This window comes from Gopherus flavomarginatus, chromosome 3 (assembly GCF_025201925.1).
Source record: "Gopherus flavomarginatus isolate rGopFla2 chromosome 3, rGopFla2.mat.asm, whole genome shotgun sequence".
NCBI classification, from domain to species: domain Eukaryota; kingdom Metazoa; phylum Chordata; order Testudines; family Testudinidae; genus Gopherus; species Gopherus flavomarginatus.
In genome coordinates, this window is record NC_066619.1 from 6,699,334 (window position 1) to 6,721,565 (window position 22,232).

Sequence of the window (22,232 nt, forward strand, 5' to 3'; positions counted from 1 at the left end):
TTTGAGGCTGAAAGAAACTAGAGTTGTAAAGCTAGGTAGGCACCTAACACCCACTGATTTCAATGGGCATTAGGCACCTAAAGAGGATCTGGGTCTAACTCTATACTTATCCCGTGAGCTGCGGACTATGTGTTTTCCCGAGGCTGGTGGTTGTGTGCTTCTCATGCACTTTCACTGCCTATGGAGCTCCCAGAGAGTGAACTCTGTGAGCTTATCGGCTACTGCGGATGAAGTCCCACAGTAACTGTACAGAGGTACAATTTTACTTCTTTGTCACCACAATGAATCTCATCTACACTCAGACAGGAACCGCTTGTGTCAGAGAACTGACTGGTCTCAGAAAGGGCTTGCGCCTGCAAGGCTCCTCGGCTATTCCTGGGGAATTCAGAAGTGCTCTCCTGCTACTGTTGCAGGGACAAGCTGCAGAACAAAGAGCCTCACTGATGGTGTACAAGCTTATTCGCTCCATTACTAGACCTACCGCAAGGCAGTCATCGGCTCCTCCTTCCTCTATAAAAGCCTGCACTGCGCTTCTCTAGAACACACCGAAGAACATTCAAATAGCTATGGGCATGCTCAAGTGTGGCCCATCCGTCCTCCTGGAAAGCTCACCTCCAGCTGGCCAGCAGTGGGTGAGGCGTTGGTCTCCGCTAAGAGCATCGGGTTTCGCCATTTCAGAGAAAGGTTATGGGCGAGAATGTTAAGTTACTTGCCAAGTATGCACCACTTTCCCTCAGGGCCGACCCGACAGCTTCAGCTGCCTCCATCCCTCCACTTGCTTAGAGAAATGGCTCTCAATCTGTTTGGGTTCATGACCAGAAAAGGGCCGAAAACTTGCCCCTTGACCCACAGCTGAGACGAGGTCAAGGTTTTGCATCCCCAGCTCTGTGTGCAAATCGGAATCCTGCTGTGCACAGGTATCCTGGAGAGGTAAAGAGGGAGGGCCAAGGTGCTGAGAGGATAAATAACTTCTGATGACTCCTGAATGGTGAACATTATAGGCTGGAGTAGCCATTGTCCTGCTCAGAGTTTAGACCAATGCAAGTGCATCTGCAACATTACCAAGTCAGAATGGGAGCCTTTCACACACACTTTGCATTGATGTAAATGATTGACAAGGAATCAGGTTCTATCTACCCATGAATGCTGGTTACTGAGCTGCAGGAGAGGACTAGAGTCTCCATGATAATGCATTGGCTCTGCTATCTGTGCTGTAGCACATGCAACGCTGCTAAGCAGATTTTTAGTGGCAAAGAGACCATTCATTTAATCCATCTGTCCAGATCTTGGGATCTTTGTCTGGATTTCACGGTCGTGAGGATATGGCTCCCCTGCGTTGTTGGTCATGGGTATGGCACCCGGGGTAGTCTAGCCTGGGCGTGACTGTCCCTTCAGCAAAGCCCTACCTGCATTACTGTGTCCTCACTATTTCTGCTCTCCTCCCTGTGTGTCTGGAGGTATATCCCACAGTTTTTCATGCTGAGAGGTTTTAGGCTTCTTTCCCAGTCAATGTCCTCAATTGTGAGCGAACTTGTCCATCGAACTGTGGGAAGACGGTGGAAGACTGAGTAATTTAGCCTGTGTTCTCACTGCAAAGTGGGTAGGTTCTTGACTGTGTGAAAGCAGAGCCTAGGTTCTAACCCATATCTCCAGCCTGATAAGCTAGCCAGGGTTTAAGGCATCTCTAATCTCAGGTCACAGGGTTTTGTGTGTGGACGGGAGGGGGTCTGGGCTAAAACCTGGCTAAGTGCCTGGGTTGACTCTGCAGTGAAGATGTAGCTTCCATCTTCAAACAGCCCTCTTCTGTCCATCCTAACCTGGAGGTCATCTTTCTGAAATTAGGAAAAAGAAAAATGCTCTGTTCTCCACTGGGGCCTGAGAAACAGCAGGCAGAGCGGCAGCCTGTGCCTCTCTGATGGATTCCGCCTCAGCTAAATGAAATTAAGATTTCAGCAAACAAGCCCCAGTTCCACTGTACCAGGAGAACAAATGACATCTGATAATTGCTAACTCCTTTTGCTCATTCTTTGCTCTGTTCACCCCATCAGTCTCTGCAGATTATATTTTCAGCTGCGTTTAATGAACGTCATTTATTAAAATAACACCGGGGTTCTGCTCTGGCCTCAGACAGATGGGCTCGCTAATATGAATCATTTTGGTCAATTGGATTATTTTGATAGGGAACGGATCCCTGCCACTCTGTGGAACACAACACAAACAAACACGGATGCCTTGCCTCTGGTCGTGACTATACTCGGTTGGTGCTTGTTCGGCGGCAGCTTTGTTGCCCGCATTCGAGGTGGCATCATGGTGTTGCTATCGCTTCCTTTCTGCTATCTCAGGTAAAAATAATAATAAAGATGCACAACTCATTTTGTTCCTGATTGTTTAGATGGAGAGTAAATGCCTGGCTCACCCTGGGGTTCAGCAGGGGGACATGCATCATCACTGTCTTTTGTGTGCTTAACAGACGCACAGTCAACCAGATTCGTCTTCTCCTTTGTCACTGCAAATAGCACTTATTCTAATGTGTAACAAAGCAATCAAAATAAAATCCCCCCTCCCATTCTCTTCACACTGACTCCAGAAAAGACAGGCAAAGTTATTTGGCGAGTGGCCTTACGTCTCCCCTATTCCTGGTCAAATTAATTGGGGAAGGTAAAGGGACATTGTTTACAACAGCTATGTGTTGTAAAGGCGTTTGGTGCCATTTTAATAAAAGGAAACAGAGATAAAATCCCTCTGAAATCTTCCACATGGAGATGCGCCCAGCCTTTGTTTCAGGATTTTAGTGCTAAGAGCTTTTTAAACTTTAGAATAAAGTGTTATGTTCAGGGATCTATCTATCTATCTATCTATCTATCTATCTATCTATCTATCTATCTATCTATCTAACTATCTATCTATCTATCTATCTATCTAATCTAAACACACAACCCAATTTATAAAGAACAAACAAGCCAGTGGGGTTACATTACCAGTCTCCAATCCACCAAAGGATGTATCATGTGTGTTGACAGAAATCAGACAGGCAATAAGGTATACTAACACATAACCATGTGTGACTTCAACTACCTGCATATAAACTGGTCAAATGATGCAACAGGAAAGGTTTAGAAATACACCGGGCCAGGTCATCAGCTGGTGAAAATCAGCATAGCTCCATTAAGGGCTGATTTATACTCGTTGATGATCTGGCCCAACATATACCGGCACCTTCAATGGTTGCTATTCAGACCAGCAAATTCTAGTGCACATGCGTGGAGCGATTCTCCTCAGTTTAGTTCTCAGTTACACACAGGAGTTGGTTCAAGAAGTCACCACAGTGGAGTGCCTATATAACAGTGACCACAATATAATTAAGTTGAGCAGTCTTGAGAGAGGAAAGGTACCACATACAAGCGTGGTGTCACCAAACTTTCAAAAGAGGAACTTGACAAAAATAAATCACAAGGATGCTCAATTACAAAGGCTCTAAAAGCAGCAAAGAGTCCTGTGGCACCTTATAGGCTAACAGACGTATTGGAGCATGAGCATGCATCTGATGAAGTGGCTATTCACCCACGAAAGCTCATGCTCCAATACGCCTGTTAGTCTATGGGTACGTCTTCACTACCTGCCGTATCGGCGGGTAGCAATCGATTGCTCGGGGATCGATATATCGCGTAGACACGATATATTGATCCCCGAACGTGCTTATATCGATTCCTTAACTCCACCAACCCGAATGGAGTTGCGGAATCAACAGGGGGAGCCGCGGACATTGATCCTGCGCCGTGAGGACGATGAGTAATTCGATCTTAGATACTTCGACTTCAGCTACTTTATTCACGTAGCTGAAGTTGCGTATCTAAGATCGATTTTCCCCAGTAGTGTAGACCAGCCCTATAAGGTGCCACAGGACTTGTTGCTGCTTTTACAGATCCAGACTAGCATGGCTACCCCTCTGATAAAAGGCTCTAAAGCCAAATCAAAAGAAATTAAAATCCCTAGATTTGACTACAGAAATGGAAGGGCCCTCCTGGTTATAGAGTCTAGTTCCCTGCTAGCACAGGCAACCTCCATCATATAATAGGAACCCTGTTTGGAATGTTACAGACATTTCAAGAATTTACTCCCCAAAAGCTAATTTCCAAAACATTTGAAGAAAAAGGGGGAAAAAAAGGCTTTTTTGCCCTGCTTCCTCCCACCCCAACATACAGTCTGCTATGAAACAGCAACGTGTGACATGTAAGGAGGAAAGGAGCTTTCTCATGTAAGCACAGAGGAGAAAACAGAGCATGAAAAGCACATACTTATTGTATTTCACAGACAACAATGAAATGCAAAGTTTCAACATGAGTGGAGCGCTTCCTCAGAGATGGGTGAAGAAAAAGTTTTATCCAGCAACCTGAGTTAAATTTTAGCTGACTTACAGCCCATGCTTTGCATGGGCTACAAAACAATCTGGCCCACTCTGTTTGACAGTGCTTAAAAATCAGGAATAGTCTAGTCTCTTTCTTTTGGGGGGGGGGGAATGCAGCCTTTTAAAAAAGTTTTTGTTTTTTTTTACAGAATTCTACAGCCATGATCTGATGACCTGATCCAAAACTCACTGAACTCAATGACATGATGTCTGTTGGCTTAACTGGGCAATGAATCAGGCCTTAAAGATCACAACAGTGATCACATTATTGCTGTAGTGATTTTAATAAGGGTGGGACAGCCTTGAAAAATTCTGTGCCTGAACTCACTATGGGAGAAGGGTTTTTTTGGTTGTTTTTTTGTTTTTTTTTTTTTAATGAGCGATTTAAATATCATTTGTTTTTCATTGCTGGGGTAAAATACAGGGTAGCTGGTAGATGTCCACCACAACTTTGCCAGGACCTGTGGTCAGTTTATGTCATGTGTGTGTGGTGGAGAAGATCTCTAATTTTATTGGTTTGGTCCTATACTCGCAATAGGAGGGGGAACTCCACCCAGCAATGAACAGGGAAACCTGATTTCCAGCCATTGCCAGCTGAGTGTCTGGAGGAGCTCCAGGGATGGCCAAGGACGGAGCTCACACTTCAGAAATGGGTATATCACCTCTGTTAAAAGTGTGTTTCACTTAATCGCAGGAATCCATTGGGATGTAAAAATGTCAGTGCAGAGATGTTTTGGAAAGCCCATAGAATGGCTAGAACCCTGATGTTACATCCCAGTTAACTTTAGTAAATAACTAAAATACCCTTTAGCGTAATTTAGAATTGAAATGATAATTGGGCCAAGCTGGGCCTCAACTGGTGTAAACTGGTGTAGCTCCATTGACTTCACCCCCCCATTGACTTAGTGGAGTTGCCAGTTTACTCTAGCTGAGGAGATGGTTCCATTATCGAAATGGCTATTAATTTTCCGGGGCACGTGCACTCTGCTCTTATTCATTGTGCTGCTCAGTTGGGAACTACTTAACGGCTGCCATTCCAGTTCCCCCCTCTTGTTTACGGTTTGAGCCAGTCTTACAGGACGGTTGGGTGAAGCTCTGCTGAGTGTAAGAATGGAACCACTTGAAATAAAAGCTACCTTTTCCCCAACTATAGAAGGAAAGATATCTGGGAGACCCTGTTCACCCTGAAGTCTTCAGGTGTTTGCTACATCTGAATCAAATACTTCAGAGCCTTGAATATTGATATTCACTTGTAACCTGTCAAAGTTACCACCTTCATGAATAATTCAAATATGCAATTATTGCATTTGATATACCACTGGAAGCCACTGTGCGAATGAGAAACGGTTCTAGTGCAGCTGATTGTATGTGCCTTCCAAAACCATAAGGGCATCAGATGCTTATGTTGATGGAGGCTTCATTGCACCATCTTATTAAGATTCTTGCCAGTTCCCAGAGCAGAGTAAATTTCATGGAGTTTGTTACCCTCCTTTCCTTTGTAGCTACTTTTTAAGCACTAGCAACTACAGCTCTGCAGTGGGACTGGGACCTGTGGCACAGCCTGCCAAAATGTGCTGTGAATTGACTGGAGCGACGTAAATCACAAGTGGACCTGGAATCCTTTAAACGTCGACTTTATTATGAGTTTCAGGTTGTCCGCATTACTGCCCCTGCTAACTCACTTTTCTTTAGGACCAGCGCACAGTGCCCTGACCTTGGCATGTATTGTCAATATCACATTTTAGCTGACAAAAATAATGTTTGTGATGGAGATACTGTTATATTTCTGGAACCAGCAGAGAAGGAGATAGACAGGCAGAGGGAACTGATAGATATACAGCTGTCTGCTGTGGTGGATTTACGGTTCCGGCTGCAATACTAACATGAAAGTGAGGCTTTGCACTGGGGAGGGGCTCAAACTTTTAAAGGGACAGGACATCATATTCCTAAACCTTACTTTAAAAAACTTTCCAAACACATATACATTATCGTTTACATGGCTAACACGGAACACTATATAACCCAACTGAAAGTTGCGTGGACTACTGCAGACTCTTAAATTGCAAGATATTATTCTGTCCTGGAATAGCAACTCACTAACTAAACAATTTTTAATTTCAGGCACACAACTGATTTTCTCACTCTTTTGGGCTACATATGGTGATGCAGCAGTGTTATGAACAACAGGACAAGTTGGTGGCAAGAAATCAGCTGGAGCTGGTGTAGAATCAACTGGATCTGATACCAATGTTTCTTCCACAAACTCATCAAAATTAGGAGTTGTAATGGAAGGAGACTCAATTGGAGGAACAGAAAGTCCTACTGGACCATCCCCAGAGTCCGGTACTAGTTGAGGCTGCAACTAGTCCATATGTTATTTCCAGAAAGAACCAGGTCCTGTTCATTTTACAAGTTTTCCAGGTACCCCGTTTACTCCACAACCATAGCTCCAAGTCCACACTAAGTCTCCAACTTGAAAAGAACGATGACAAGTCTCATGTTGACAATCCGCTTGCATAGCTTGGGATTTGGCTACCTGTGAGGCAACATCAGGATGTAGCAAGTTTCAACAGGTACACAAAGATTGCTCCAAGAAAAGAATTGCAGGTGACTCTTAGATGTTAGCATGTGGTGTGTTTGTGTAGACAAGCAAGAAATTGTCCAATTTCTGCTGATGACTCAGAATAGACTTGTTAACTTTTAAGGCACTTTTAAGTGTTTGTACAAAGAATTCCACTAGTCTGTTTGCAGCAGCATGGAAAGGAGCTGAGCATATATGCTGAATTCCATTTGAAGCTAGGACCCTCTACAATTCTTCAGAACACAGTTGAGGTCCATTGTCACTCAGCAACTGTAACAGTAAGCCAAACTGGCCAAACAAGGTCTGAAGATGTCCAGTAGTAGCTGTAGGAGAAGTCATTCTGAAAACTTCTGGCCATTTTGACTATGACCAAAAACATATAATCTTCCAAAGGTCCAGCAAAGTCCACGTGAATACGTGTCTAAGGAAACTGAGGCCACAGCCCTGAGCTGGACCATGATCATGCTGAATTTGCTGACACTTAGCATAGCACTTCACCTTCCTCTCAGTCTCTTTGTCAATCTCCAGCTACCAGACATGACTCTTGGCTATGGCCTTCATTGGCATAATGCCAAGATAACCTTAGTGAAAAGCTTCGAAAACCTGCGATTGAAGTGATTTTGGAATGATCACTCAAATTCACAGATAATTCATGTTGACACGACATTAATTGTGTAAACTGGGGATTTTTTTGATCCAACACTGTACCCTGTAGTACCATCCCCTTCACAAGAGAAAGTACATTAAACATAGTAGTTTCATTGTTGATGTCAGTACTAGTGATGGGAACCCTACCCATCAAATTCAGATAAAACACTTTTTCTGAAGTTTCTTTGGGTCAATGACAAGTTTACCATGGTCGGCATGAAAGCCCATAATCATTCTCATGCTGAATCCTTTTATGGCACTGAAGAGTATAGGAATGAGCTGAAAATAGCGGTGCCCATTGTTGCATATGAGCAGCAGCTAACAATGAAATTCCATGTTTCAGTTCAAAAATTGAAAGTAATGGATGATGCTCCATCAGCAAGATAAAATGTCTACTACACAGATAGCTATGCAACTTCCAAATTCTGAAGCTAATGCTGAGACAGCTTCTTGCTCTATTTGTGCATAGTTCTTCTCTGGAATAGTGAGTGTTCATGGGGTAAAGGCAATTGATTTCTCCATGTCATTAGAAAAAACTGTGAGAAAGATACACACCCACTCCATATGGTGAAGCACCACAAGCCAATTCCAACGGTAGAGAAGCATCAACATGCATAAGAACTTCAGCTGATGTCAACAGTTTCTTGGCTTCCTTAAATGTACACTCTTCAGCAGGGCTGGATTTACACCTTACACAGCAACTTTAGCAACTGGATTTACACCAAGGCACATCAACTTTGGCGCCCCCACTCCTGCCTACAGTTGACCTTTGTGTTTTCTGTAAAATATGAGAACTTTTAAGCCACTTTTAACTTTTAGGCGCCTCTAGGCATGTGCTTACTGTGCCTAAATGGCAATCCAGCCTTGCTCTTCAGATAATTTCCATTTTTAATTTGCTTGTAGGAATTCATGTAAAGGTGCCAATACCGTCACCAGATTAGGCAGAAAATCACCATAGTAAAGTAGTCCTAAGAATGAATGTATCTGGTGATAGCACTTAAAGAACAACCTTCTCTTTCTCTGGTGATTTCCTTAAACCCAAGGCATCCATTACACGTACAAGGTGTTCAACTAAAGGCTTGAAAAATGTCACATTTGTCTGACGTACTCTGTCTATGGTCTTCCAAATGCTGCAAGACAGGATACAAATTTTGAAGATGATCCTCTTGATCATTCCCTTTAACAAGGATGTCATCCAAATTGCACTTTGAACTCCATTCAGTCCCTTCAGAATCTCATCCATGACTTTCTGGAACATGGCAGGTGCTGATGCAATACTGAAAGGCAACCTTTTGAAACAAAATACGCCTTTTCGTCTGTTGATTTGAGATATTTGTGAGATGCTGAATCAATCTCCATTTGTAGGTATGCATTGAGCATATCCACTTTACTGGAACACTGTCCACAGCTAAGAATATCAAACAAATCTTCAATATTAGGTGGTGGATACTGATCTGCACATAAAACTGGATTCAGCATCACTTTAAATCTCCACAATTTCGGAATGACCCATCCTTCTTGATCAGTGGTACGATGTGTATAGCCCACTCACTGTGTGAACCCAGTGACAAGACTCCAATGTTCACTAAGAGGTCTAAAGCAGCTGCCCGCAGAGGCTTCAGAGCATAAGGCACAACTCTGGGCTTCCAATACTTTGGCTGGCTCTCAGAGAACAGTGAGTTTTGCTGACATGTTGCTCATCTGTTCATATCCTTTTTCAAAAACTTTGGATGTACAGTATTTCTTGAAGAGTTGGCAGTGCTTTCATGATTGCCTTGATCTAGGTCCAGTTCACCTTGACTTTCTCAGGCTAAGATCTGCCAAATAATAGTGGATGCTTCCCTTCAATCATATGCAAGGGTAAAACAACTGACTGTCCATCTAGTTGAACTTTCACCTGCAATATTCCTTTTGGGACTAACTTTTCTTCTGTATAAGTCTTCAAAACTGTGACGATTCCTTCTAGGTGAACTTGAGACAAAGTCTAGTGATAGGTAGATGCATAAATCAGTGAACCAGCAGCTCCAGTATCAAGCTTCATGCTTGTAGGACATTCTTCGATCATGGATATATCCCAGATGACTCTGACTCCAGCTTCTGATAACATGTGTAGTGTTAGGACTTGGTGAATTTTCAGAGTGGTAGCCGTGTTAGTCTATATCAGCAAAAAGAATGAGGAGTACTTGTGGCACCTTAGAGACTAACAAATTTATTTGAACATAAAGCTTTCATGAAAGCTTATGCTCAAATAAATTTGTTAGTCTGTAAGGTGCCACAAGTACTCCTCCTTCTTTTGACTTGGTCAGTGTCACTAGAGCACTTGTACTTTCCCACATTATGAATTCCTGACTTTGATCCTTTCTTAGGTTCAGTCATCACAGGTGTTGTCTTGGATATATGGTTATTCCATGTTGCTGGTTGCTGAACTGTGTCTTTTCTTCTGGCACTTTCTTCAAATAATCTGACAAGCCCAGCGATTCTCCTCAGAGTGCGTAGTTTGCACACAACAGCCACATAGAAATTCCCCACATTTCCATGGTCTTCTGTCTCATTGATGTAGGAGGTAAACTCAGTTCACACTAAATTCCAGAGAATCCTTCTCTGTGGTCTCCATCACAACTGCCACTTCAGCAGCCTTCGTGAATGTGAGCACTGATACAGTCAGTAACTTCTTCTGGACCTGATCATTGCGTAATCCGTAGACTAATCAGTCATGCAGGGCGTCACTTAATGTTTGTCTGTTGATTATTTGTTAATGTGGTTCTGGGTGAATTAATAAATTGTTGGTTGGTTAAGAATAAGCAAGTGTCCTGATTTGAGCAATACTGTTCATGTTGAAAGATGATCTGGAAAGAACCCAGTGTTAGACTAGTAAGCGAATGCTTCCTGGACCCAATCCTTTTAGATTTTGTTATACATTAGCAAGCCTAGTTTGTTAGATTTCAGCTTTAAAATCTAATGGGCACCCTGGAAAATTCATAAATTGACCCCCTTTTTCATGCTTATGCGCTCTAGTGGCTGGACCACATAGAAATTTGCTTCTGCCTTCAAGCTAATGGATCTGATCTGAGGCAGTAGAAGCTCATGTTTTTTAGATCTAGTGGCATTGGGTTCAATTCATGCAGACGATCCCTCCAATCAGAGGCAATGTTACAAGTTTTGGCCCATATGAGAATTTGGATGAACTTCCTCAGTTTCTTGCCTGTGACTAAACCCTCTTGGGGAGCCACTACCATTGGGGTTTTGTGGCTGTTCTTGAAAGTTTGTTAAGAGGTATTCATGTCTATAGCAAGACCCTTGCCCAATTTCGCTTGGGGTGACCAGTTGTGAAATGTACTAGCGAGCCTGAGAGAGCTTATTTCAGGGTATCAGTGCCAACTGGATCACAAGAGGGTGAGAACTGGGAAGCTGCTTTCATATCTATTGTTTACCTCTGTATTATCTAATATGGACACATTGAAAGACACAGTTTTTAATGAGGAACTCTCTATAAAATAAAATGTTTGTTGTATTGCTTTATGTTGTTGTAGCACTCCCAAGACGAACAATATAGATGCTTTAGCAACCTAGCTGGGCTCATTTAGGTGCAAACACAGCAATGCTTCTGAATAGCTGCCCTGTTTTTAAGAGGAACCAGTTCTAAATATTGCTGAATGGAATTTAGCCTTGACGCTGTAATTACTGATTGTAATTTTTGAGCGAATGCAGCAATTAATTATTGTAGCTTTCCATCAGTGCATTATATTGTGTGCTAATTTTAATATAAGATTGGTATTGAATTTGCAGCTTGCAAAACAGAAATTAGTATTTTAAAATAATAAAGTGATTAGTAATTTGAAAGGACAGTTGGGTTAAAAAATGATAGGCCAAAAGAGAAAACATATTTCTTTACCACTTTTACTAGCACCTTAGATAATTAAAACAGAGAGAATTAGTCCCTCTTAGTTAATTTCACTTTCAGGTTCTCATGTGTTAACACAAAGCTTGGCTTGCAAACACACCGGGAGGGAATGTTTAATCCCAGTCATCACTGGAATTAGAAAAAGGAAGGAATTCCTGGAAACATTTTCATTGATCTAAGATTTTTCCAATGCCCAATGTTAGGCCTTTCCGAATGAAGCTTCATTGAAATAAGCTTTGCTCAACTGCATTGAGATTGGAGTTATTGCATTAACATAATCACACCAGTACACTTTATGTAATTTAGGCAAATCTTAAATGGTGACTAAGGGATGGATAAGATAACAGTCTGTACAGGAGGGAAAGGAATTGGTTATTATGGGCCTAGGCGGTATAACTACAAGTAATGGGATTAGATTGTACTAAGCAACTTTTAGGTGGATTATCATGATTAACATCCTAACAAACAGCAGTAAGATCAATGAGAGTGTGGAATACTCTCTTAAAGGAAGTGGTACAAGCCTCATCACTTGGGACATTTAAAGGTAGATTGGACAAATGAAAATTCAGTCAAAACTGCAGTTTCATGGAATCATAGAATCGTAGGACTGGAAGGAAACTCGAGAGGTCATCTGATCCAGTCACCAGCACTGAGGCAGGATTTAATATTATTTAGACCATCCCTTACAGGTGTTTGTCCAACCTGCTCTTAAAAACCTCCAACGATGGAGATTCCACAGCCTCCCTAGGTAATTTGTTCTGGTGCTTAACTATCCTGACTGTTAGGAAGTTTTCCTAATGTCTAACCTAAATCGCCCTTGTCGCAATTTAAACCCATTGCTTCTTGGCCTGTCCTCTGGGGTTAAGAAGAACAATTTATCACTCTCCTCTTTACAACTGAAGTAATCTGAAGTGACAAACAGAGTTGGTCAAAAATTTTCCATCAAAACTTTTTTTCAATGGAAAAATTGGGTTTTTGACTAAACAAACATTTCTGCAGATAGCGTCTGCTTTCCTCAAACTGTTCTTCCTGGAGAAGTGAAAACTGAACAGTTTTGTCTGGACACCAAAACATTTTGTTGGGGGGTGTGTGTGTTGGTTTTTTGATAAAAAGTTGAAGTTTCCTGCAGAATGCCCCCCTTTTCTGCCTAGCTCTGACCACAAGCATCAACTAGACAGTTTGCGAGTCTGAACCGTCCCAGCCATCTGTATATCCCCTGGTATATCAGATGGGGCAGAATGATCCCAACAGTGCATTTGCCAATGCTTTGCTGACAGGGTTCTTCTTCACTTCCCTCTGGAGACTACTCCACTACCAACACAGTATCAGCATCAGTAAGTTTTTTTCTTGCTACTCCATCAGCACTTACTTTTGCTCAGTTTCACTGTGTTACTCCTGGCTGGCCCACTCTAATCAAACCCTTTTAATCTTGGGCATTAATAATATTCCCAGCAGAGGAGGCTATAAGATGGTCAATAACAGTTTGCTGATGATTAATCATCACAATGAAGCCACGCTGTGGTAATGGACAGGTTCTCCAGTCATATGTACAGCTCTGGGTAACTGCTTTGCTGAGTTAGGGTAAAATTCACCCCCGCGCAGAGGGCCAGCATGAGACCTATGCACCAATTAATCAACCCTGGTCTAATTTGGGACTTAAGAGGTAAAATGGTTGTGTGTTAGTTCTTTACACAGAGCTGAGTATCACCACTAGTGTCCCGACAGGGCTGCTACACTAGGGCTGTATGAATGAGGGAGACTTACCAAAAACCCAAATCTTGGTGACATATAAAATATCCCATAGAAAAAAAACAGAGAGCAAAATGCTGCTTCACAAGAGGAAGATGCTGTACTTTAAAAACTGCCTGTGAATTAAGTGAGACATCCCTGTCCATACAAAGGTTACATGGCAGGTCTGATGGGTTCACCTTGTAGTGTGATGGGTATAATACGGGGGATATCAAGACTTCCTTTCTCCCCACCCTTTGTCTGTCTTGTCTATTTAGACAGTAAGTTCTTGGGGCAGGAATGGTCTCTTACTATGTATTTGTACAGAGCCTAGCACAACTGGGCCCTGATCTCAGTTGAGGTCTCCTGTATTGCCAACTTCAAGTGATTAAAAATTGCAACTCAGGCCTCAAAAATCATAAGTTTTTTTTACAATGACACATTTTGGGTACTTTTTCTTTGCCTTCAGGTTTCTAAGCCTGTAGGGTACACTCTGCTGAAGTTTCTTAGCTTTTCTCTGCAACTATGAGGGCTAGAAATGTACTTAAAAACAATACAACCCCCCCAACACACAAACAAACAAACAAATGAACAATCTCCATCCCCCAAAATGGAGATTCTCATATAATCACAGGACTCCCGGAGCTGGGGCTTTACCTAAGACCAAATATTGTAAGATTTGTGATGCAATTATGAGTGATGGTAACCTTGAGGATCAGGCCTCTAGGCAGTGTTGAACTGTTACTATTTCTCCTAACTTACTATGGCAGGGCTAGGGCAATGGGAGGTGCAGGTGAGGCTAGTCTGTGTCCACATGTCTGTGGCTGGATAATATGGAGCAGACACTGCTCTCACTATTATCAATGTGCCAGCAATGGCTATGTAGAGTTATATTCTAGCTCATACACTTGTCCCTTAGGTACTGTTATTTGCACCTATAATTTTGCGGTAATCTACAGTACACTGGTGCTCCTAACAATGGGCACCCATGTGAGTAGCAGATTCTACTACTTATTTTTTCATTATTTCATGCATTTACTATCTGACAGACACATAAAGTATCTCAGCCTCCCATTCCGAAGGGGAGATTTGTAATATAATATATTGATTTTGGCCTCAAATGATCCTCTTTTATTTCTTTTGCTTTCTTTCCCCTCTTCCTCTTGGTACACCCTTTTGTAATTAGAAAGAAATGAGAGACCAGAAGGCAGCCATTTTGGAAGTATTCCGCCATATGAATCCTTCTGGGTTTTGCTCACTGCAGCTTGTGATTTTATCTGCCACAGCAGAGCAATTTTTTTTCGTGTTTGACAGCTAGTTTAGAGCATTAGTGAGGAAAACCAAGGACTTTAAATCAATGTGGCCTAAACCAAACTGGGTCATAAAAGGGAGATTAGATAAAACATGAATCCAGAATGAAAGAGAGGATTTTTTTTTTTTGGAGGGGAGGGGGAAAAAAGAAAAGATTCTTCTGTTATCCTATAAGGCTGGATTTAGCTCACATGTCTTCTGGCAACCTCCTGATTTCATAAAGGAGGCTAATAAAACAAATGTTTCCCCTGGAAAGGTGCCAATTCAGAAAGGTTCTTAAGCACATGCCCAATTTAAAGCACGTGTAGCTGCACTGAAGTCAATGAGCTGACTTATGCGCTTAAAGCTAGGTGTAAAATTAAGTATCTTAATGAACTGAGTCTGAAAACACCCATTACCCAGGCTATTATATAATTTTCTGTCAGTTCAGTGTGTTGGTTACCTCACAACTTTGCAGTATCTATCTATCTTTGCCTCCCTGGCTTTTGGTCCCCATCATGGATGTCTTTAGGAACCTTGTTTCTACGTACGGATTGACCTCCAATGAGTATGCTTAACTGATGGTATCTCTTATTCCCCCTGTAGCAGAGATGGGCCGAAAACAGGATCTGAATGCCTCTCAATCTCCACGACACCTCCTGGTCTTCATGACAGCTCCTGGTCTTCCCCATTCTAGCTTGCCAAATTACCACCTTCATTTCATTCCAATCCCTCCCCAAGATGCACTTCTTCAATGATCACAAGGGGCCCCATTCTCAGAAAGGCAGCCTTCCTTTCCACCTGCGCCCACCTGCAATTCAACCACAGCTGCATATGAGGCAGACAGAGGCGCAAGTCACTCATATCTGCACCTGCTTTTCTTTCTGTTACACTTGCAATTTTACACCTAAACTGTGCCAGCGCAAACTTCTCCTGCTACAAGGGAGCTGGCCCTCAGCTCTGTCAACATGTACACCAAGGAATGATGCAATTAGAAAATAATGGTTGTTTGTTTATTTAGGAGGCATCCAATCAGGATGAGGACCCCACTGTGCTGGGCACCACACACCCCTATAATTACAGGCACTATAGGCAGAGGGTGGAGCAGATTGGATGGTGCTGGAATGGGTTCCCGAGGGCGGTGGTGGAATCTCCATCCTTAGAGGTTTTTAAGATCAGGCTTGACGAAGCCCTGGCTGGGATGATTTAGTTGGAGATTGGTCCTGCTTTGAGCAGGGGATGGGACTAGATGACCTCCTGAGGTCCCTTCCAACCCTGATATTCCATGATTCTATGATTCTAACAGCTGACTCTGTTTTACTGAAAAACCTAAGAGAAGCTCAGTTAAAACCTGTACTGCTTGGGAGGCTAAGGTACTCAGCAATTAGAATACTCTGTGCAGAATAGTTGCTTCTGCTCCACAGAAGCTAGGGCAGAAAATAAGCTCTGAAGGACAAGCAGATTTCTGACACCGGCTTGTTTCTCATGACTAGACAATTACTTTTTGTATAATTTATTAGTAAAAACCACTTGCCATACCCAGGAGCAGCCCTCTTATAATAAGTCAATGTATGCAGCTCAGCGCTCATGATTAGCCTTATCACAACAAACCAATGTATGCTTAAGAGCCACCCTACAATAACAAGCCAGCGTGTACAGCCCAGGGCTCATGATTCACCTATAACAAAGAAGTGTGTACAGCTCAGCACTCGGAGATACCCTACAATTCTAAGCCAGTGTGCAGCGCTCAGCATTCAAGGCGAGATTTTCAAAACTCAGCGACACTTGCACTCCTAAATCTCTTCGATGCAATGGAAAATCTCTTAGGAGCACGGGTGTACTGTGTTAAGAAATTAGCCTGCATGCCTCCAGCACCTGCAATAAGAAGCCAGCATGTGCACAGGATGATGAAGCAAAAAAGCATTTGGATATGGAAACATATTTCAGTTTCAAGCTTCCAAGAGGCCTTGTCATAAGCAAGGAAAAGAAAAGGTATTTTAAAAAGGGTGGAAGAATACTTTGGCTATCATCTGTGTCTAAAAGTATGCAAAGGAGATCCTAGATTACTGAGACTGCATCTTTCTTGAGCCATTATTGCTCTGAGAGATTCAAATGACCAGTGTGAAATTAGCATGTTCAACTAATGCATTTATGGAGAGGGAGTTCCTTAATCCACTTCATGTCTTGCCTCCAGTGCATTGATTGTAGAAGGAACAGAGTTTTGCCGCAAAGATTAGAATCGTGTACTTTCAGTGATAATCTACATATCAATTAAAGATGGGAAACTGGGACTAGAACACCCTGGAAGGTTGAGGAAGGTCAAATCTGGGCAAATGATGGATGACCCCTAATTCTGTGATGGCCTGAATCATAATCTTAGATCCTCAAACCCCCAAATGTTGGAAAAGTTTGGAAATCCAAAACGAATCTTTGCAGTCCAAGTACATCTCTGGTACTGGCCTTCTAACAGAACTTGCATATAGCTGTAACTATGGAATGGCTGGCTACCCCATCTCCATAATAAGCCACTCATCCATATATATTTTCCTAGGAACTGGGAAACCAGCCAAAGTATAACATTTTCGGACCAGCGGGAGAGGGGCTGAGTGGAGATATGTACGGTCATCAGGAAGAAGAGCAATATCCACTCACTAGATTGAGGACAATGGTTTCTACCTTACTGTGTGCTGACACACTGTAACTTGTTAAACCATACACCATGCCATGCCCTTTTTGGAAAGGGATGCCTCTGGCTTTTGAAGATAGGAACTGAACTATCATCAGTGATGTCTCAATGCCACCATGCTATGCAGTAGCCATCAGAAATACCAGTGTTCTACCAATGCAGAACTAGACTGGCTGCTTCTGCACCACCTATCAGCATGCGTTTCACCCTCGGTAGCTAAATGGTAGGGCACTATTAGTGTAGTAATGGCATCACTTTGCATTGGAGATGAGAACCAGCTGTTGCAGGAACAGAATGTATAAATTTTCAAAAGCACCTAAGTGACTTAGGATCTACTTCCCATTTTCAAAAACCACGTAAGGCTCAGATCCTTCTATATTTAGGTGCCTAACTCCCACTGAAATAAATAAATGGGAATTAGGTGCCCAAATACCCTTGAGGGTCTTGGTCTTAGAAACCTCCGTCACATTAAAAATTCTCAGCACGTATGGGTATAGCTACACTGCACACTGGGGTATGGTGATACAGGGATAAGAGCCCTGCAGCATGGCCACCGTTGACTCAGGTCAGCTGACTCAGGCTCATGGGGACTGGGCTGAGGCTAAAAATTGCTGGCAGTCATCTGGGCTCAGGCTGGATCCCAAGCTATGGGACTCCCCACTCTCACAGGGTCCCAGAGCTCAGTCTCCAGGCCAAGCCTGAATGTCTACACATCAATTTTTAGCCCCATGGCCCAATTCCATGTCAGCTGACCCGGGCCAGCTGGGTTTTTTTTATCCCTGTGTAGATGAAACCTAAGCCTGGGTTCTGACTCAGGTTTGAACCCAAGCCCTGCATCCATACACACACAAATTAGTCTAACTCAGGTCAGCAAGCACTCAGGACCCAAGTCATATAACCTCCACTGAGGGGGTGGTTCAGAACCCAAGTCCTGCTGTGACTTAGGTCCATGCCTGAGTGGACACAGCTCAAGCCAGAAGGTCTGCTTAGAGCAGTGTGGAGGTGTTAACATGGCTCTGAGACCCCCGGGTCCAGCAGTTGTAAATCCAAGTTTACAATGCAAAGTGGATGACCACGTGCAGGCTTGGAAGAGGACAGTCCACTAGCCTGGGTCCCATAGATCCATGTTTACGAGGCAGTGTAGACATATCCTACATGACTTTTGAAAATGGGACTCTTAGGATCTTTTGAAAAGTTTACCCAAAGCCTAGACTCCATTTTGCTGCAAGGGGCAGGCTTAAATTCCACCAAAACAAGTGAGTTGTGCTGATATTTTGGGCACTGCTGTATGTACTTAGAAATTCCCTTAGAGTACCAAGTTTGCTGCCTCCCAACAGCAAACAATTTACTGTCCATGAGGCTAAGCTTGACGTCATTATTCCGTTTTTAACCAAGTCCTCACTCCAGCAAAGCTCCTGTTGGCTTCAGTGGGAGTTTTATCCAAGTAAGGAATTAACAGAAGCTGAGTGAGAACATGAGCATTAATTCCTTTATCCATTTCTCTAGTTTAGCAAGGAGGATATTAGGGGATATTTAGGTGTCAAGGAGACCTATTTACAGGAACTTGTCATGCTGAGTGAAACTGGGTATGAACTATACCATATGAAGAATGCTTTGGAACATTTGTAACACAGAGCTACTGCTCTATACGCCAGACTGGTCTAACTGCCTGGAATTAAGCTGCAGCCTGATTCCCAACTCTTAATTACAGGTCTTCTTTGGCCTCAGAATCCTTTCTGTGGCTGAGCAGGTGATGGGAACAACTTCTATTCTCCATAGTGGTCAGGAAGACTCATCACGGTCACATGATGCCACCGGGAGGAGAAAATTGGCCCTTCCCCCATTTAGCCTCTTTCTGCCTCTCTTTCTACCAAAGTGCACACACAACCAGTTCCTATTTTGTGTGTGTGTGTGGTGGTGGTGGTGGTGTGTGTGTGTGTGTGTGTGTGGTGGTGTGGCTCTAGCAGAGATCTAGTGGAAAAGATAGAAGCCAGAGAATCGCAGAACTAATCTTTAGGGTCCACAACACAGACTCTGTACGACAACAAGTGACATCCCCTCGCCCGTGCAGTTACCTGTGCTAGTCATGTGTATCCAGCGGTTCCCACAACTCTTCAGTAGGGGCGGTTAGCATCCTTCGGCCTCTTCAGCTGCACCTTCAGCCTCTTCATGCCAATCTGGAAACCATTCATAGCCTGGATGGCAGCCTGGGCACTGGCGGGGTTGTCAAAACTCACAAACCCTGTCAAAACACGAGGCAATGCAGGGGGTTTAATGAACTGAAGAGGGCTGCAGAACTACATGCAAGACCACTTAGAATGAACGTGGGGTGGGGGCGAGGAAAGGCTTGGGGAGGTGGGTGGGAGGGAGGGTGAGGGGAAGATGGTTGCCAATGGGGTGGGTTGTTACAGATCACAGTGTCGGATCCAAAAGCAGTTCCAGACATCACACCACACAACGTCCAGGGTCCTGAGTGTTTGCACCCCAGCATTAATGCACGCAGCTCTGAGGCCAGGCCAGCTCTAACTGCGAGTTGGCACTTGTCATGAGTCATTTTCAAGGCACTTATTCTGTGTGTCTCTCTCCCAAGGCTGGGGTAAATCTGCTTCTACCACCCTTGATATTTCCCTCTTATCTTCTCTGCAGCGCCTTCTCCTCTCCCCGCTGCATTTATGAATGAGGGAACTTGATATGTCCATAACTACTTGCTTATAATGCCAAATTAAATACGGGGGAAACCCAATGACCTTCCCAGGCCAACCTGAGCTGGCTCATACCCTAGACCATCAGCACTAAAACCTTGAACAGTTACCACTTGAAGTGAAGGAGCAGCTCCATTAACTCCTAGCAGTAGTGGACTCTTATTCACACCTTTGAGGGAGGCAAATACCCCCAATTCCCTAATGGGGGTTACATGCGTAGCTCGGGTTACTTTGCACAGCAGCTGGACAGCACTGCGCTGTGCGAGCAGGCATGTAGAGCTCACTGGGATGGGATCACACTTAGTGACAGGACATGGAAATGGGGCAATTATAAGCGGCTCAGGGGACCACTTTGGGACCAGACGAGGGAGGGCAGGTCAGTTCCCAGCATGTTGAGACAGAGTCCGAGTGGAGATGCCACTAGCACAAGTCCATAGTGTGCTGGAAAAGCCAGATTAGTTTGCATACTTGGAAATGAGTCTTATTTATTATTTTTTAGTGGTGGAGGGTGGAGCTTGTCATCGTGGTCTCACCCCCAATGGCTGGAGGCCATTATAACAACATGGATGCTAACGGGATTAGCTACTACTTGGGGTCCTACTTTAGATCTAGCAATAGAAACCCATGCTTCTGAAGACTGCTGGGAGTTCTGTCCTTCCATCCGAGTGTGCATTTAGCTAGTGACTGTACTGTTCAGAAAAGCATGAGGCCACCGCAACATGCAAGAAATGTCCCTCATGCTCCAGCAGTGAGAATCCTCACGTGATGACCACCTCCCCTGGGTCTGTGCATGGATGCTGTGGAACAACAGCCTGTGCTTCAGACAAAACCTTTTAGCCCTCTGTGGTCATCCTCCTACACAGGGCTCTGCCAGCACAACCATTCCTCGGAGTCCAGGGTCTGCTGACAAATAGGGTGAGCAAAGAAGCAGTTTTAGAACCCCCAAAAGCTAAGGCTGAGCCCTTCTGACAGACACATGCCTGCCCCTGACAATGGAATGGAACTTGGTTGCAGCCCTGCACCTCCATATGCTCGGAGTCCTCATCAGTGTCTCATCTCTGATCTAATCCCAGGTTATCAGCAAGTCTCACACGCTACAGGACTGAGTTCTTTCATGAATCACATACAGACGCGCACACACAAACCAGTCTTAAACCCTCATGCTCTGCCTTTGGGTGTTAATGCAGCTCTGTGAGAGGCCAGGAAATGAAGTTACGGGTTACATCAAGGTGAGACGATATCCTAAATCAGTGTGGTAGTCACATCTTCAAGTGGTTATGCTGGGTCAGCACATGGAAGTAAGCTGGGCTCTCTTCCTCCGCACTGAAGTCAGTAATCACGTCTTTGTGGAGTTGTCCTTAGAGCATAGCACAGATGAGGGGGGTTCTGGTATTACGGTGGTGAAGATGAGAGCAAAGACCTTTGCTTGCCTCACATGGTAGGTCTCATTTTCTTGGCAGAAAACTGGAGCGCGATGGTAGGTGAAACTCATGAAAGAGTCAATCAGATCTTGGATGTTTTGTTAGATAACAATTATCCTGCCCCTGGGCTCATGGATCAGCCAATAAGAGGTCTGATAATGTGATGATCCTAGGTTGTGTTTGATTGGTTGACTGACTTGTCACTCAATAGGGCCCTGATCCTGCCGCCAATGAAGCAGCTAGCAAAGCTCTCATGGACTTCAGTGGAGCAGGAGCAGGCCCTGGGAGCTCCAGTGGGTGTATTTCCCAAGATCCCCAAGTTGAAATTGCTATTCACCTGGCCCATATCTTTGAATGCAGCTCTTAATAAGAGCTGTTTCCCCCCAACTCTCTTCTAGACTCTCAAGGCTTTTACTCCAGTCATGAGAAGAACATGCCTCATTCAGAGATGGGCTGGTTTCAGCTGGGTAACTACCAACAGTCATGTGCTGACCTACTTCTGAATGTGGGGTTCCATCCCCCCAGCTGTCTCCCTTGCAAAATACTGTGTGCCCACCTTTTCCACAGCCCAGGACCCATCTGTCTAGGACTTACATCATGATGTTACAGGGGTACTAATTAGTGGATGCCTGGTTAGGCACTCCTGAAGGTGGTGCCACAGGTGGGAACTTAAACTCTCAAAGACAAGAAACTCCAGCTGCGTGTCAGCAAGATGCTGTATTGTGCTGCTTTTCTACAGAGGCAGTGGGATTTAGTGGGATTTGTTTTGTACCAGTACATCTATGCTAGGGCTTTACACTGGAGTAACGACACTGATGTAGTTACTCCACCGACAGTTTCTCTATTCTGGACAAGCTCAAAGACTTATGA

The 22,232-nt window shown here is 43.8% G+C and overlaps 1 protein-coding gene across 14 annotated transcripts in view; it reads right to left on the reverse strand.

Annotated features, from left to right (window-relative positions):
* CELF4 (CUGBP Elav-like family member 4) overlaps positions 1 to 22,232 on the reverse strand; it is an 885,612-nt gene that overhangs the window by 11,888 nt on the left and 851,492 nt on the right. For 13 of the 14 annotated variants that reach the window (XR_007773108.1, XR_007773107.1, XM_050943604.1 and 10 more), the window contains exon 12: positions 19,315 to 19,481. Coding sequence is in view for 12 of the 14 variants with exons in the window: in XM_050943604.1 (XP_050799561.1) it covers positions 19,354 to 19,481 (128 nt within the window). In the remaining 2 variants the exon portion in view is untranslated. Of the gene's footprint in view, positions 1 to 10,074; positions 10,481 to 19,314; positions 19,482 to 22,232 lie in introns of those variants that run through there. The other variant, XM_050943607.1, reaches the window with a different exon arrangement.